Source organism: Mus caroli, unplaced genomic scaffold, assembly GCF_978045245.1.
Source record: "Mus caroli unplaced genomic scaffold, Mus_caroli_1 scaffold_4, whole genome shotgun sequence".
In the NCBI taxonomy this organism is placed as follows: domain Eukaryota; kingdom Metazoa; phylum Chordata; class Mammalia; order Rodentia; family Muridae; genus Mus; species Mus caroli.
In genome coordinates, this window is record NW_028227259.1 from 20,010,503 (window position 1) to 20,028,868 (window position 18,366).

General features: G+C 38.4%; 1 protein-coding gene across 1 annotated transcript in view; it reads right to left on the bottom strand.

The window, feature by feature from the left end:
- The window catches only part of LOC110295101 (ATP-dependent translocase ABCB1), a 171,023-nt gene that overhangs the window by 56,026 nt on the left and 96,631 nt on the right, over positions 1–18,366 (bottom strand). Inside the window, exons 6-8 of the mRNA XM_021163577.3 lie at positions 11,995–12,046; positions 4,004–4,195; positions 3,121–3,292 (exon numbers count right to left, since the gene is read on the bottom strand). Coding sequence (XP_021019236.2) covers positions 3,121–3,292; positions 4,004–4,195; positions 11,995–12,046 — 416 coding nt within the window. The remainder of the gene's footprint in view (positions 1–3,120; positions 3,293–4,003; positions 4,196–11,994; positions 12,047–18,366) is intronic.

An 18,366-nucleotide genomic window follows, 5' to 3' on the forward strand; every position in this document is an offset into this window, starting at 1 on the left:
CCAGTGTATGGGAATGCTAGAGCGGTGAGGCAGGAGTGAGTGGGAGGGTGGGGAAGCACCCTCATAGAAGCAGGGAGGAGTGGGGTGGGAAAGAGGGTTTTGAGGGGAAACCGGGAAAGGGGATAATGTTTGAAATGTAAATAAACAAAATAACCAATAAAAGATTAAAGAGAAACAAACAAACAAAAAGATCATGTTTTCTAGCTTCATTAACTGCTTTCAGAAATTCATAGTTTTCTTTTTCTCCTTACCAATCTATATGCCTTTTTTTTTTTTTCTTGTCTTATGGCAGCAGCTAGAGTTCCAGTGTTTCAATGAAAATGAAGTCAGAAATGTTTTATTTCAGTACTGGTGGGGTGGGGGGAGATTCCTTCCACCATTCAATAGCTAATGGGGATATCTGAATGGCACTTCAGAACTGCAGTGGCATTCTTCTATTCTTACCTTCTGACAGGTAACATCCCTGAGTTCTGCATGTTGTCAGACGTTTGTTCTGTCAGATGATATGGCCGTTTATTTTCTTTAGTATAAAGTAGGGTAGATTACATAGATCTTCAAGTGCTGTGCCATTTTTACATAGCTGAACTAAATCTCATGTGGCCATAATTTATAATTCTTTTTTTATATTACTGGGTTTAGCTTACTATTAGTCATCCACCCCAATATGAGATTTCCCTCCCTTTTCTGTCTTATCACACACACATACACACACACACACACACACACAAACCTTCCTTATGTGATTAGCCATTAGCACTTTAGTTATGATGTGTCCTGACATGGACTTCTTTGATTTTATCCTGCTTGGGGTCAGACTAACTTCTTGCACCTGATTTTTCTGTTTGTCAGCCACCAGGTCTTCGACTTAGTCGAAAGCGCTATACACTTTCTCTTCTTTTGAGACCCAAGGCAATGATATGAATCTTTTATTATTGTCACACATGACTCTGAGGCTCTCCTGGTTTTCTATATTTCAGATTCACTGATTGTGAATATTCTATATTCTACTGTATAATTTCCATTTGAATAGACTGGAAGAATCCATACAGCACGGCTCTTTTTACTGTTATGTCTCTCAGTTCTCTGCTGTATTTTTTTTCTTTTTAATAATTTCCTATTGGCTGGTGAGTTTTTGCTATTGTTTCAAATGATTTTATAAATCAGTGAAGCATTTTATGGTAGTTATTTAAAAATTATAATCTGATCATTTCAATATCTTATTTATGTGTGTGGACCAATTAAGTGTATATGGGGGTGTTTTGTGGCATCTCCTGGTTCTGGGAACGATGGGCCTTTCTATCACATTTGGGACATTTTGTCTATAATATTTGGGAACCAGGACAAATCATTTTTAATATAGCCAAAATGCAAGATTAATAAATATATATTTATAGATATAGAAAGATTATCAAAGAGCAGAGATTAAAATAAAAGCCAAGGGCTGTCTTCATTAAATAAATAGTATCAGAAGCAATATAAGATTAGTTATTAAAAAATTAAGTACTAGTGTGTTTTCCCGACTTAGAGTAAATAATCAGTAGTTTTTCATTAAGTCCTGTTGTGAAGAATTTCCACTTAATCTGTTCAATGTTCTACTAAACAGAAAAATCAATTAAGAATAAGGAGCGTTGCCAGCTCTCAGCTAACTGATAACAACCAGGAACACTATGCCCATCATGTTTCCCTGGGTAACAAATTAACAGTGTTCAGGACTTCAGTTACTCTGCCTGCTAAGTGAGCTGATGCCTACGCTTCACAGGTATCTGGTGGACATAGCAGATGCTCAGTCAGTGAGAGTTACTGTTTTCAATAACAACTCAACATCCACCTGACAGGGAAGAGCTCCCGAGGCTTCTCATCGTGACAGCGACTTCCATGTTACATAGGTGTCATTTGGGTGGATTTTGACTTCTGATATCTTTCATGTAATTACGGAAAATCTATATGCTGGGCCAATCTTTCCACCATATAGGTACACTTGCATTAAGTGGTCTTATAAAATGAGTTGCATGCTGACTCAGACATGGAAAATAAATTGCAGAATTGGTAGAGGCATGTGCATGGAGTGAAGAACTTCTGTGTCTTCATGACTGAATAACATGACTAGAAGTTATAGGTTTACATGTGTCCATGACTAGACAATAGTTCCACAAGTTATTTTTACTGCAATGGATTTAAATAAATATAATCACTCACATATGCATGCATGTATGTATGCATGCATATATGTATGTAGTATGTGTATATTGTGTATGTATATACACAGAACCATTTGTAACTATGATAAAATGGTAAAATCAATTTATAGAATAAGTAAATGTAATCTATAAACATATTAAACATTAAAACTGAAAACTGAATGAGACATTTGCTGTTGACTGAATTTGAATTTTTACTTTCTGTAAAGAGATTGGCACAGTCACATATTAGTGGCTGTGGTGGTTTGATTGGGACTGACACTCATGTGTTCATACATTTGAATACTTGGTTCCCAGTTGGTGAGACTGTTTTGGGAAGGATTAGGAGGGGTGGCCTTAGAGGAGGTGTGTCATTGGGGTGGGTTTTGAGGATTAAACAGTCCATGCCATTCTCAGTTAGTTAGATCTCCTTGCCCCACCACTCTGCCTTGTGCTTACAGATAAAGATGAAGCTCTCAGGCACTGTGCCAGTGCTGTGCCTGCCTGCTTGCCTGCAGCCATGTGCTCTGCCATAATGGGAATGGACTAACCCTGTGAAACTGTAAGGCATCCCAGCTCTTCCCTATATGAGCTCCTTTGGTCATTGTATCTCTTCACAACAATAGAAACGTCACTAAGACAGGTATTTTCGATCTTATAGGTTTAGCATATCTTTTCCCACGAAGGCAAAGGATAAACTTAAGATTTCTCTCTCTCTTTTTCATCTGTTTTTATAAATAATCACACGGCTAAACACAGCATGAAGTATCATGGGGCTAGCTCAGCTGATATTTTATCCTCAGCTGATAAAATATCCTGCTATTATTTTAACAAAGAGAGTGAAATTGTATATAAAATTCACTGACAGAGTTATTGTAGTTAAAAGACTTTTCTGTGGATCATGGGAAAGAGTTTAAAATCTGGACTCATGGACTTCACCTACCTTTGCCCAAATACCAGCTGACAGTCCAAGAACAGGGCTGATGGCCAAAATCACAAGGGTTAGCTTCCAGCCACGGGTAAATCCTATTATAAAACCACCAAAAAATGTTGCCATTGCCTGGAAGAACATTCCAATTTTGTCACCAATTCCTTCATTAATTTTGGAAACATCACTAAAAGAAAAAAGAGATTGTGTTACATGTGATGTCAGAATTGCAAATACACATTTTTCCCCTAAATTTTTCCCCCTAGTGTTGTTTTGTCAAGAAACAGTACATTAATCTATGCCTAGTATCTTTGGTATGACTACTTCTTTGGGAAAGTGGGGGTGGGGGAAAGCTGTCAGTAGGAGATTTGTCATTAACAGTGTTCTGTGGTCCACATGACCTCAGATTACAAACATGGGATGTGAAGACTATTCACTATGAAATTCCAAACTGCTCAGAGATTTCTGCTGTGTGCATATGGCTCTGTCCTCTATGAACACAATCTTTGAGTTCATCATGTCTTCCATGAAGCAGAGGATGACAGACAGGAGCCCCTTCCTTCTTTCCACTGTTGTCCAAGGGTGCCATGGAGCCCTGGCAGGATAGTGCTCAGTGGGGCAGACAGGCCAGGTTGTTGTTTCATTGCGCACTATTGCTGTGCTCAGTCTTGGTTCTGCAAGCTTAACCCCTTATTCAGTGCCAGGCAAGCAGGAGTCCCCTCCCTACCTCCCATTCCTTGCCAGTTGTGAACAAGAAGCTGTGTGAGACACAGGTACTGTCCACAGGGCTTTACTCTGCTCAGTTATGCACCAGCACACCTAATAGAGCTGGTGGTATCTGCTTCACAGCATGAAGAACAAGACCACATCTGACCTCAGCATACAACGAAGTACTCACTCTGTGAGCCGGGTGTTGAGCTCCCCAACGTCATGCACGTCAAACCAGCCTATCTCCTGATTCATTATAGCATGAAAAAACTTCTGCCTAATCTTGTGTATCTGTCTTCCAGCTGCCAGGCACCAAAATGAAACCTGGATGTAGGCAACTATGAGCACACCAGCACCAATCCCGGTGTAATAGTAGGCGTACCTGAAAAACAAGAACATTGTAATGCTGGTATCAAACCAGTCCCTCTCTCTAAACACAATTTAGTTTTATTTCTTTAGTTTTCTGGGTATTCCCCATCCTTAACAAACAAGAGGTTGTTGGATGGAGCAGTAATGATGAGCATCCACCTATGTCTTTGGCAATATTGAAGAATGGATTTGAGGCAAATCCCAGCTCGTCATCTAACTACCCTGTAGTTCAGGATGCTTAATAACCTGAACTTCAATTGTGTATTTTGGAGATAAGAATATGCAATATGTCTGAAATACATTCAGGCCAGGGCCTAGTCCATAATAATTACTCAGAGAGTGTCGGTGACTTTGAAAGATCATTAGTGTGCTAGCACATCAGTTAAGGTTGTAGTTGTAGTCGTCTCTACTTTGGTTATGTCAGCATCAATTGACAAAGCCTTGAGGGTGCTCTATGCACCTTAGAGGAGGGAAAGACTGATGGAACTTATTAGAAAGTATAACCAAGAGGTGGAGATGGTCCCCTGATCTTTTGAACTATTAGTTTAGCAGAGCTTGGAAGATGACTGACAACTGAAAACTGAAACTTATATCTATAGATAAAAGTCCTATGGCTTCACCAAGTAGTCCATGTATACATTAAATAGACACCCTGCTTCTTGTTATTGATTTTTTGGTGCATAGGGTGGGACCTAGGATCTCATCCATGCTAAGAAGATGCTCTGTCACTGAAACACACTCTTTCAAGGCAAAATGAACTGAAGGATAAGATATGGTATATTTTAAATATTTGTTACTTCCTATCTTTGAATAAAAATGCTCATACCAAGTACTAGATTAAAAAAATAGACATATAACACACAGCCAGCCTTTTACATTTCCAAGAGCAACCTATAAGAATGTTGCTAAGCTGTGCACCACAGAAGCTGACAACTTCTGTGACCTGCCAAAGCAAAACAGTATCTGGGAAAGGTCCTGTTTTGGGCCTTCTTCTTCGGCCAGTAGGAGGTCCAAACACCAGATATCTATGCGCCTTCCCTGTAAGAGGAGAGCTTGCCAGCAGAGAGTGCTCTAACCACTGAAACTCAGAGGAGAGAGCCTGTCTCCCAGGTCTGCTGATAAACATTAATCAGAATCACCAGAAGAACAATCTCTAAACAGAGACAACTATAACAACTAACTCCAGAGATTACCAGATGGCAAAAGGTAAACGTAAGAATCTTACTAACAGAAACCAAGACCACTCACCATCATCAGAACCCAGCACTCCCACTTCGCCCAGTCCAGGGTACCCCAACACACCCGAAAAGCTAGACCTGGATTTAAAAGCATATCTCATGATGATGGTAGAGGACATCAAGAAGGACTTTAATAACTCACTTAAAGAACTACAGGAGAACATTGCTAAAGAGTTACAAGTCCTTAAAGAAAAACAGGATAACACAATCAAACAGGTAGAAGTCCTTAAAGAAAAACAGGAAAAGACAACCAAACAGGTAGAAGTCCTTAAAGAAAAACAGGAAAACACATCCAAACAGATGATGGAAATGAAAAAAACCATACTAGACCTAAAAAGGGAAGTAGACACAATAAAGAAAACCCAAAATGAGGCAACACTGGAGATAGAAACCCTAGGAAAGAAATCTGGAACCATAGATACGAGCATCAGCAACAGAATACAAGAGATGGAAGAGAGAATCTCAGGTGCAGAAGATTCCATAGAGAACATCGGCACAACAATCAAAGAAAATGGAAAATGCAAAAAGATCCTAACTCAAAACATCCAAGAAATACAGGACACAATGAGAAGACCAAACCTACGGATAATAGGAGTGGATGAGAATGAAGATTTTCAACTCAAAGGACCAGCAAACATCTTCAACAAAATTATAGTAGAAAACTTCCCAAATCTAAAGAAAGAGTTGCCCATGAACATACAAGAAGCCTACAGAACTCCAAATAGACTGGACCAGAAAAGAAATACCTCCTGACACATAATAATCAGAACAACAAATGCACTAAATAAAGATAGAATACTAAAAGCAGTAAGAGAAAAAGGCCAAGTAACATATAAAGGCAAGCCTATCAGAATTACACCAGACTTTTCACCAGAGACTATGAAAGCCAGAAGAGCCTGGACAGATGTTATACAGACACTAAAAGAACACAAATTCCAGCCCAGGCTACTATACCCAGCCAAACTCTCAATTAACATAGATGGAGAAACCAAAGTATTCCACGACAAAACCAAATTCACACATTATCTTTCCACGAATCCAGCCCTTCAAAGGATAATAACAGAAAAAAACAACACAAGGACGGGAACCATACCCTACAAAAAACAAGAAGGTAATCCCTCAACAAACCTAAAAGAAGACAGCCACAAGAACAGAATGCCAACTTTAACAACAAAAATAACAGGAAGCAACGATTACTTTTCCTTAATATCTCTTAATATCAATGGACTCAACTCCCCAATAAAAAGACATAGACTAACAAACTGGCTACACAAACCAAGACCCAACATTTTGCTGCTTACAGGAAACTCATCTCAGAGAAAAAGATAGACACTACCTCAGAATGAAAGGCTGGAAAACAATTTTCCAAGCAAATGGTATGAAGAAACAAGCTGGAGTAGCCATTCTAATATCTGATAAGATTGACTTCCAACCCAAAGTTATCAAAAAAGACATGGAGGGGCACTTCATACTCATCAAAGGTAAAATCCTCCAAGAGGAACTATCAATTCTGAATATCTATGCTCCAAATACAAAGGCAGCCACATTCATTAAAGAAACTTTAGTAAAGCTCAAAGCACACATTGCATCTCACACAATAATTGTTGGAGACTTCAACACACTATTTCACCAATGGACAGATCATGGAAACAGAAACCAAACAGGGACACAGTGAAACTAACAGAAGTTATGAATCAAATGGATCTGGCAGATATCTACAGAACATTCTATCCTAAAACAAAAGGATATACCTTCTTCTCAGCACCTCATGGTACCTTCTCCAAAATTGACCACATAATTGGTCACAAAACAGGCCTCAACAGATACAAAAATATTGAAATTGTCCCATGCATCCTATCAGATCACCATGGACTAAGGCTGATCTTCAATAACAAAATAAATAATAGAAAGCCAACATTCACGTGGAAACTGAACAACACTCTTCTCAATGATACCTTGGTCAAGGAAGGAATAAAGAAAGAAATTAAGGACTTTTTAGAATTCAATGAAAATGAAGCCACAACATACCCAAACTTATGGGACGCAATGAAAGCATTTCTAAGAGGAAAACTCATAGCTCTGAGTGCCTCCAAAAAGAAACTAGAAAGAGCACACATTAGCAGCTTGACAACACACCAAAAAGCACTAGAACAAAAGGAAGCAAATTCACCCAAGAGGAGTAGACAGCAGGAAATAATCAAACTCAAGGGCGAAATCAACCAAGTGGAAACAAGAAGAACTATTCAAATAATCAACCAATCAAGGAGCTGGTTCTTTGAGAAAATCAACAAGATAGATAAACCCTTAACCAGACTCACTAGAGGGCACAGGGAAAGCATTCTAATTAATAAAATCAGAAATGAAAAAGGAGACACAACAACAGATCCTGAAGAAATCCAAAACACCATCAGATTCTTCTACAAAAGGCTATACTCAACAAAACTGGAGAACCTGGATGAAATGGAGAAGTTTCTAGACAGATACCAGGTACCAAAGCTGAATCAAGATAAGGTTAATGATCTAAACAGCCCTATATCCCCCAAAGAAATAGAAGCAGTCATTAATAGTTTCCCAACCAAAAAAAGCCCAGGACCAGATGGGTTTAGTGCAGAGTTCTATCAAACCTTCAAAGAAGATCTAATCCCAGTTCTTCACAAACTATTCCACAAAATAGAAACAGAAGGTACTCTACCCAAGTCATTCTATGAAGCCACAATTACTCTGATACCTAAACCACAGAAAGACCCAACAAAGATAGAAAACTTCAGACCAATATCCCTTATGAATATTTATGCGAAAATCCTCAATAAAGTTCTTGCTAACTGAATCCAAGAACATATCAAAACAATCATCCATCCTGAACAAGTAGGTTTCATCCCAGGGATGCAGGGATGGTTCAATATATGGAAATCCATCAACGTAATCCAGTATATAAACAAACTCAAAGACAAAAACGACATGATCATCTCGTTAGATGCAGAAAAAGCATTTGACAAGATCCAACACCGATTCATGATAAAAGTCTTGGAAAGATCAGGAATTCAAGGCCCATACCTAAACATGATAAAAGCAATCTACAACAAACCAGTAGCCAACATCAAAGTAAATGGTGAGAAGCTTGAAGCAATCCCTCTAAAATCAGGGACTAGACAAGGCTGTCCACTTTCTCCATACCTATTCAACATTGTACTTGAAGTCCTAGCCAGAGCAATTCAACAACAAAAGGAGATCAAAGGGATACAAATTGGAAAAGATGAAGTCAAAATATCACTTTTTGCAGATGATATGATAGTATACATAAGTGACCCTAAAAATTCCACCAGAGAACTCCTAAACCTGATAAACAGCTTCGGTGAAGTAGCTGGATATAAAATTAACTCAAACAAATCAATGGCTTTTCTCTACACAAAGAATAAACAGGCTGAGAAAGAAATTAGGGAAACAACACACTTCTCAATAGTCACAAATAATATAAAATATCTTGGCATGAATCTAACTAAGGAAGTGAAAGATCTGTATAATAAAAACTTCAAGTCTCTGAAGAAAGAAATTATAGAAGATCTCAGAAGATGGAAAGATCTCCCATGCTCATGGATTGGCAGGATCAACATTGTAAAAATGGCTATCTTGCCAAAAGCAATCTACAGATTCAATGCAATCCCCATCAAAATTCCAACTCAATTCTTCAACGAATTAGAAAGTGCAATCTGCAAATTCATCTGGAATAACAAAAAACCTAGGATAGCAAAAACTCTTCTCAAGGATAAAAGAACCTCTGGTGGAATCACCATGCTGGACCTAAAGCTTTACTACAGAGCAATTGTGATTAAAAACTGCGTGGTAATGGTATAGTGACAGACAAGTAGACCAATGGAATAGAATTGAAGACCCAGATATGAACCCACACACCTACGGTCACTTGATCTTCGACAAGGGAGCTAAAAACATCCAGTGGAAGAAAGACAGCATTTTCAACAAATGGTGCTGGCACAACTGGTTGTTATCATGTAGAAGAATGTGAATCGATCCATTCCTATCTCCTTGTACTAAGGTCAAGTCTAAGTGGATCAAGGAACTTCACATAAAAACAGAGACACTGAAACTTATCGAGGAAAAAGTGGGGAAAAGCCTTGAAGATATGGGCACAGGGAAAAAATTCTTGAATAGAACAGCAATGGCTTGTGCTGTAAGATCGAGAATTGACAAGTGGGACCTCATGAAACTGCAAAGCTTCTGCAAGGCAAAAGATACCATCAATAAGACAAAAAAAAAAACCCACCAACAGATTGGGAAAGGATCTTTACCTATCCTAAATAAGATAAGGGACTAATATCCAATATATATAAAGAACTCAAGAAGTTGGACTCCAGAAAATCAAATAACCCCATTAAAAAATCAGGTACAGAGCTAAACAAAGAATTCTCACCTGAGGAATACCAAATGGCAGAGAAGCACCTGAAAAAATGTTCAACATCCTTAATCATTAGGGAAATGCAAATCAAAACAACCCTGAGATTCCACCTCACACCAGTCAGAATGGCTAAGATCAAAAATTCAGGTGACAGCAGATGCTGGCGAGGATGTGGAGAAAGAGGAATACTCCTCCATTGTTGGTGGGATTGTAAGCTTGTACAACCACTCTGGAAATCAGTCTGGCGGTTCCTCAGAAAATTGGACATAGTACTACCTGAGGATCCCGCAATACCTCTCCTGGGCATATATCCAGAAGATGTCCCAACCGGTAAAAGGACACATGCTTCACTATGTTCATAGCAGCCCTGTTTATAATAGCCAGAAGCTGGAAAGAACCCAGATGTCCCTCAACAGAGGAATGGATACAGAAGTTATGGTACATTTACACTATGGAGTACTACTCAGCTATTAAAAACAATGAATTTATGAAATTCCTAGGCAAATGGATGGACCTGGAGGGCATCATCCTGAGTGAGGTAACACAATCACAAAGGAACTCACACAAGATGTACTCACTGATAAGTGGATATTAGCCCAAAACTTAGGATACCCAAGATAGAAGATACAATTTGCTAAACGCATGAAACTCAAGAAGAATGAAGACCAAAGTGTGGACACTATGCCCCTTCTTAGAATTGGGAACAAAACACCCATGGAAGGAGTTACAGAGACAAAGTTTGGAGCTGTGATGAAAGGATGGACCATCTAGAGACTGCCATATCCAGGGATCCATCCCATAATCAGCTTCCAAACGCTGACACCATTGCATACACTAGCAAGATTTTGCTGAAAGGACCCAGATATAGCTGTCTCTTGTGAGACAATGCCAGGGCCTAGCAAATACATAAGTGGATGCTCACAGTCAGCTATTGGATGGATCACAGGGCTCCCAATGGAGAAGCTAGAGAAAGTACCCAAGGAGTTAAAGGGATCTGCAACCCTATAGGGGGAACAACATGATGAACTAACCAGTACCTCGGAGCTCTTGTCTCTAGCTGCATATGTATTGAAAGATGGCCTAGTCGGCCATCACTGGAAAGAGAGGCCCATTGGACTTGCAAACTTTATATGCCCCAATACAGGGGAATTCCAGGGCCAAAAGAATGGGAATCGGTGGGTAGGGAAGTGGGGGGGGTATGGGGGACTTTTGGGATAGCATTAGAAATGTAATTGAGGAAATACGTAATAAATATTAAAAATTAAAAAAAATGTTGCTAAGCAAATCCGCCTTCAAGCTACATGTTATAATCTATACTTATTAAGGAAGATGCAACTGGAACATTACATTTTAGTTAACATATAGCTGTAAGATTAATTATTGTACAAGTGATAGTGCAAGAAAGAGTTCAAAGGAAGTCCCATTTAACAAGTAAAACATATGCAGTGAAATACCACTGCATTTTAATGTAATACATTTTAGACATTTAAGATAGTAGAATTTCTCCTTATTAAAAATATGCCTCCTCACAGTAATAGTTATAAGTATTTAATGTTCATCTTTCAAAATGTTATTGTGTCTCAACTTTCTTTAAAACTATTAGAGAAATCATAGTAAAATACAGAATCATTATCGTCTGATTCGCCAGCACATACCTTTGGACATCTATTACACAGCTCTTGCACAGACTGCCAATATTCATAAATCATTAACAAAATTAAAAATCCATCCATGTACTTAAGGCCAGAATGACTACATTTCTTCTAGGATGTTGTATTTTCTGTTTAGAAGTGAATTTCTGTTGGCTCATCTTAGCATTATGACTGGAAATACCCAGAAAGCAAACTACTCACTAGGAAACCATTGAAAATAACTATTGTGAATTCAAATATATCTAAAGAGCTACTTTAAAGTCCTCTAATTTCTGTGTATATGTTATGCTATCTTTTCAAGTGCATACATAAGTTTAATTGAAGGTTAACCTTAATATATTTAATGATAGAAACATTTTTTAAAAACTATAATGTGTATTTCTTGAAAACTAATAATGATAGTCTGAGACCTTCTAATTTTATTATTATAATGTAAACTATAACTATATTACTGTAATTAGATCAATGAAGAAATGTTAATAAGATAATAGTAAGGATTATATATAATTACGTGGTCATTTCATCCTCCAGTTTGGCAAACATGGCTCTTTTATCGGCATCACCTAGAACAACACAAAACAAATATAAACCTTTTATGCTTCGTTGGTTTCCATTAAAACTAAGCACAAAATAAATTAAACTTGTTTTATTATGAAAAAAGAGAATTAACTGACTCAGCTCCATTTGTGTAAAAGCACTTAACATCTGTCCCAATACTGCCCTGTTGACTGTGTGCGACCACGTACAACCTAAATTCAGTGATATATATTTGCCAGAGGAAACACGGTGATAAATATTACTGCATCCTTGACTCTCAAGTATACACTTAAAAACTAACAATGCAGTTCTCTACGTGTTTGTCTGTTCATTTGAGACTAGATATCATGTAATCTAGGTTCTCAAACTCATTTCTACTTCTGATCCTTCTGCCTCTGCCTCTGTGTACTGGGATTGCAGAAGGGAACCTCTATACTCAATATCTATGTGGTGCTGGGAAATTGAATGTACAAACCCAGAGCCTCGTGCATGCTGGGCAAGCACTCTACCTACTCAGCTATATTCCAGCCCACATTTCAGCACTTTAATTTTTACTTAGAAGTTACTGCATGTAATTTTATTACATATAATATAAATTCAAGTGTAATATACAACATTGACAAGCATCATCCAATACTAAGAAATACTGAGTTTTAATTTAATATGTTTAAAACTCTTTCATAACTTTACTACCCCTATAAACACAAATTATCACTACTCAATTTTTTTTCAGTCAGACAGAGATAGTTTATTGAGTATACCCCACAGGACTGGTCAACAAAGGCCATGGTTCAGATTTGGGAACCTAACAACTACTCAATATTTTTATGTGTGTTATTTTCAAGTCTTTCATATGTGTACACTGTTTAGTTTCTCTATAAATTGAATCTCAATGTCAGTTGAGATTTTCATTGTCTACAGTACTCTTCTGTTACAAGCAATGATGCATACACTGTACTATAATATGTAGATATTTATGATGAATATTTTATAGAAGAAATTAGCACAATTAAGACAGTAGAGGAACACTGTAAACCTTAAAATCACTGAAAAAGGTTACAGTATGTGAAAGACTCAGGAAGACGAATCTGATTTGACAGATGTGAAAATAAATAAAAGCGCCATTGACAAACTAAGCAGAATGTCCTGAAGGTCTGTAACACATATGAAAAAGGAGTGTCCAAATTTTGATGGGGCAAGAAAGTGTGTGGTATGCTCATAGGAAGGGATACATGGTTGAAAAGGTAGTCTGAACTAGGTAACTGTGGAATATACTGACAGAGTAGCAGACACTCAGTTGGAGTGAACTAAAGTGGATATAATCAGAAGTGAGACCCAGGAAGCTTTAGCGTTCAGCAATGTATACTTTTAAGAATAAAATTTAGAGGCTTCAGCTTTTATAAGAATATAGGGAAAGTTGGTCTGAATAGGAAGAGAAAAGGGGGAGAGCACAAGGCTCAACCAGGAGGAAGCTAGAGGATCTTCCAACAGAGGGGATTTAAGTAGAGAGTAAAAATAAAGTTGATCAAGACCACAGCCCAACCACCTGAAAATGTGAGTTTCAAATAGGAAACCTGAAAGAACTAACCGGTCTAGAAAAATCAAGGGAGACTATTAGTTGAATGTTGAACATTTTTGTTTTGTAGCAGCTGTGCATTTGACTGAAGATGTCTAGTAAGTGTCTAGATTGTGCTTGGTCAGTTCTTGGGGTGGGGGTCAGGGGTGAGTTCAGATATAAATACTAAGGAATCATATGCTAGAGACCATAGTTAAATTTGGGAGAGAAAAAAAGCCATCTCTTCCTAGCTATAAAAACAGGATGGCACATAGAGAGGAAATAGCAGACCAAGCCTAAACACTTGGGGGAAACTAAAAGGGTTTGACAGAGGATAAGGGAGCAGCTCAGAGATGAGCCAGCAGGGCCAAGCTGAGTCAGGGCTGCTTCTCTGTTCCTCCTAGCACTATCTTCTTCTAGCTTCATGTGCTCTTTTTAAAAACCCACTGAGTCACTTTGTGATGCCTGTATGACCGTTGGTGTAGGGCCATCTACTGGAGCATAGGTAGCCTCTGTGGCTTGCATTCCTAATGAGCATTGAGGCCTCTTACCCAGAAGCTATCAATTATGTAGCATTCCCTCGGGTAGGGGTGGGGCTTCATGAGCCCCTCTGGTATCCCTGTGGGGATTTCTGACTGTCTTTATCCTGTACAGTTCTTTAGCATGTGATCTCAGCTGCGCTTTCCTCAGCATCTTATCCTCGGCTGGAACAAATCATTCTAACTGATGGTTCCACTCAAAGCATCTCATTCATGATGTCATCATATCTCACCTTTGGAAATGACAATATAATCATTCTATTTCACTTACAATCATCAGTGATAGTTCATGCTACAAAAAGGTTAAAGTCTGTGACATATAACCATATTTATCCCTTTGCAATCTTTCCATAGTAGACACTATACACAGCACAAGGATCTTTTTGAAATTTTAACCGTGATCTTGTAAGTGTTTTAACCCCATCTCTTTCTTCTCATTCTAGTAGCTATGGAGCTATGCTATAACTGGTCCATCAGAGAGCAGCTGTCATAACAATCAAACAAATAATAGGATATATATAGATTTCTTGTTGGCTTTTGTGTGTCCAAACTCTTTAAGGTCTGGGGAGGAAAATGACCAAAGCCAAATACCATTTAAATTCATGGGACAAAGTTCCACTTTTTACGACTCAAAAATATTTTCTTAATGTCTTAAAGAAGAGATGCTGTTAGTAATTGGTAAAAGTAAAGACACTGAATGGTCCAGGAATGAGAAGCCAGCTATGCAGACCCTAGTGAGAATTCAGAAAAGGAATGCTTGCATAGTTCATGGAGAAGACACCCATAGGATAGCACCAAGAGCCTCCTTGGACCAGAAGAAGTTCAGAGGGAGCTGATTGCCTCCAGTGCTCCCAGGAGAGGGAGACAATAGGCTTGAGTCAATTCTGCTCTCGATGGTGCTAAACATGATTTGGTCTTTACTCATCTGTTATGTTGTGGGGTTAGAGTGTACTTCAGCCTTAGAGCTTGCCCATGTGCCTCGGTTAGCCTTGGTTCAATCCCCAGCATGAGGCTAGAAAGCACAGATAAGTTGGGTCTCTCAAACAAGCCAGTCAAAGGTGAGAGCCACAGTAGAACATCTACCCTACCCTAGACAGTAACCACTTTAGATAACAAGGGACTCAGAGTTTCAATTACATTGGATAAAATAAATTATTTTTAGGACACTTGGGTTCTGAAACACCCACATTCACCACCACACAAATTCCCAGCGTTAACTCACTACACTTCGTCATCCCTACCTTCTACAGTGCTAATTCCAAAGAGCCCCACTTCTGAGCACACCAAGGAAGTTGCTGCTCTCTGAGTATTTTATCTATTTTTTTCTTCAGCAGTGTTTTTTTTTTTTTCATTTTCTGTCTTTACCTAGATATTCTTTAGTAACTTTCCCCCAAGAAAATACTTTTCCTTCACAAATAAGCCAAAAAAGAAAGAATAAAAGAAAAAGTGACCTACTCATCAGATTGCTTTGCCTAGCCTACCTTGTCACAGAATTTCATAGTAATTGTTTGACACATGAGTAAAATTGCTAAGTCAATGTAGAACAGAAGCATCCCAGATTCTGTCTGTCCCCTCTCGTTCACCTAAGTGCAAACTGAGAAAAACTGGGCTACATTTTCTCTTTGTATCTCCACATTCAGCTAGTTATGCCTGGTGTAACCCAGCCTGTTCCAAAGATGAACAAATACTCTCATAAAGCCATCACCCATGTCAGATAATTTATCAAAAATAATCCATCCAAGTATTCTTCTACTTGTAATGTTAAGTGTTACATAAGATTAAAGTGGACCAATCTATGTGGTAAGGGATGGCCTTTTGTAGAATCAAGTTACTTTCTCGATTCTACAGGAACTTCACTGTGCACAGAGTATGACTAAATTACACCCCATGCTCTTTACATGCTATCACATCATGATACAATTTTATCCAAATAAAGTACCTCAAAATGTTTAGAAATGTCAATTACTAAGCTCTTAAAAAAACTATAAGTAAAAAAGTGTTACATGAACTTATGTATTTATGAATATGTATGTATATACATATACATATGTGTAACAATTTATGAAAAAGGTCATGGATTCATGGATTTGAAGGAGGAGCCTATCAGAGGGTTTAGCGAGAGGAAAGGAAAGGGAGGAGTGATATAATTATATTATAATCTCAAAAATAAAATAAATAAAATAAAAATTATAAAGGAAAACCAAAAAGGTGGGGAAAGTACATGAATACCCTAGACATTTTTCCTTAGTGGTAAGTGAAGTTATAGTAAAAGTATTTTTCTTTTCTCTCTTTGTTTTTTGTTTTTGTTTGGTTTTGTTTTGTTTTTGTATAATGAAACAATTCTACTATTCCAGAGGCAGTTTTGGGGGAGAAAATGCTTTCCTATAAACATAAATTAAGACTATTTTTCAAGCCACCTCTAGCCAAGTTTTTCCACAAACTTCCATTTTATCCCTTATGCCATTTTTTCCTACCCAAGGAGCCATGATAAACAAGCAAAGCAACCAATGAACAAGGTAATTTTAAAGTAATCACTTCCAATAAATAATGAAGCACAGTAGTGATATTATGATACCTTTGGGGTGAGAAGTGCAGACATGAATAGACAAGCAGGGTCTGAACCACCTGTTTAATATAATAGTAATATAAAGTAAAGAAAGAGACTGGAAGATCCTGGGGAACAGAAAGGAACCCATGAGTAATGAGATTTATGGACAGGTGGGAAGGAGCAGATCATACTACATGAGCCACTGAATACAAATTAAACTTATTCCACATTATGGAAAACTATAGAGGTGGAAGTGAACTGGTTTCTGGTTTTGAAAAACTCACTGTGGCAATATGTGGTGAACTGGACAAAACCAGGCAGAAGTGGGAGCATGTTAAGGAGTTAGTAAGATAAAACTGTGTATGAAGCAGACTTTAGACACCGGTTATAGCTGGGCCACAGAAAGCTGGACTCTCAAAGGGAGCTCAGGGTTGCACAGGGTGGTAGAAGTACAGGCCGGCAGCAGAGATCTCAGCTCCGAACTCCTAGTCCTTTCTCTTCTTGGCTCTCTTTGAGATATTTTTCCTGATGAGCTTTCCTGAGAGATGTCACTTACCTAGAGGGTTTTCTGATTGAAAACGCATAGTAATCCATAGACACATATGATCTACAAGGCCCCCTTAGCTCTACAACAACATTAGGATTCCAGATTTCCAAGTACAGAAAGCACTATCAACCACAAGCAAGAGAAACTGGACAAATGTCCTAGCTGACGTATCTCCCAAGCATCTGTCCAGATAGGAAGCTGCTTTCAGCACAGCAGGTTTACTGCCAGAGGCACGGATAATCTAACAGCCATAAACTTCCACCAGTGCTGCTTTCTCCTCCAAAGACTTGTGCCTGTTGGCTGACCAACGTGCTGTTCTAACTCTACCACTTTCATGCTGGTACTGATCCCACCCTCAAGACCCAATTACCTCCCAAAGCTTACAAATACCCTTACATCAAGGGTTAGAATGTCCTCATTCATTTTGAAAGACATAAGCCCTTGGACCGTAGTGCTCTCTACCCTTACGCCTGAGTGGCTTAGGTAAACTTAGACTAAGTAGTTGTCTGTCAGAAGAGACCACTTGTGCCCTTAAAGGAATCAGAAACAATTTATGTCGGGTGATGGAGAAATAAAGCAATATAAGGCATAATAGAGTTGGATGAAAGGCCGCTAGATAAAATATGAATAGTATGGTTTAGACATAGCATAAAGTCTCCCTGAAAAGTCTCATGTTTTGTTGGTGGAAATGAATAGATAAAGATAGCCCTAACCTGAGTTGTGGATTGAGCCACTGATCAATTCACAATTTGGTGACATTCTGGGGAGAGGATGGAAATTTTAGGGATGGGGACTAATTGAAAAAAAAAAACAAAAACCTAGAAGCAAAATTACTGAGAGCATGCCTTTGAGGAGTACCTTGGCCTTGGACTGACTCTCTCTCTCTCTCTCTCTCTCTCTCTCTCTCTCTCTCTCTCTCTCTCTCTCTCTCTCTCTCTCCACCACTTCCCCTGCCCTGCTCTGTGTATGTGTGTGTGTCCCTTCACCTGGCACTATGAGGCAAAAAGCCCATTGACCATATATCCTCTTGCTACCATAATCTCTACTTTTTCTCAGCTCTAAAGCAACTGATTCAACAAAACTTGAATAAAACCTTTGAAACTGTAGGTAGAAATAAATCAGATAATTCCTTCCTTTGTTCAAATTCCTCCTCTCAG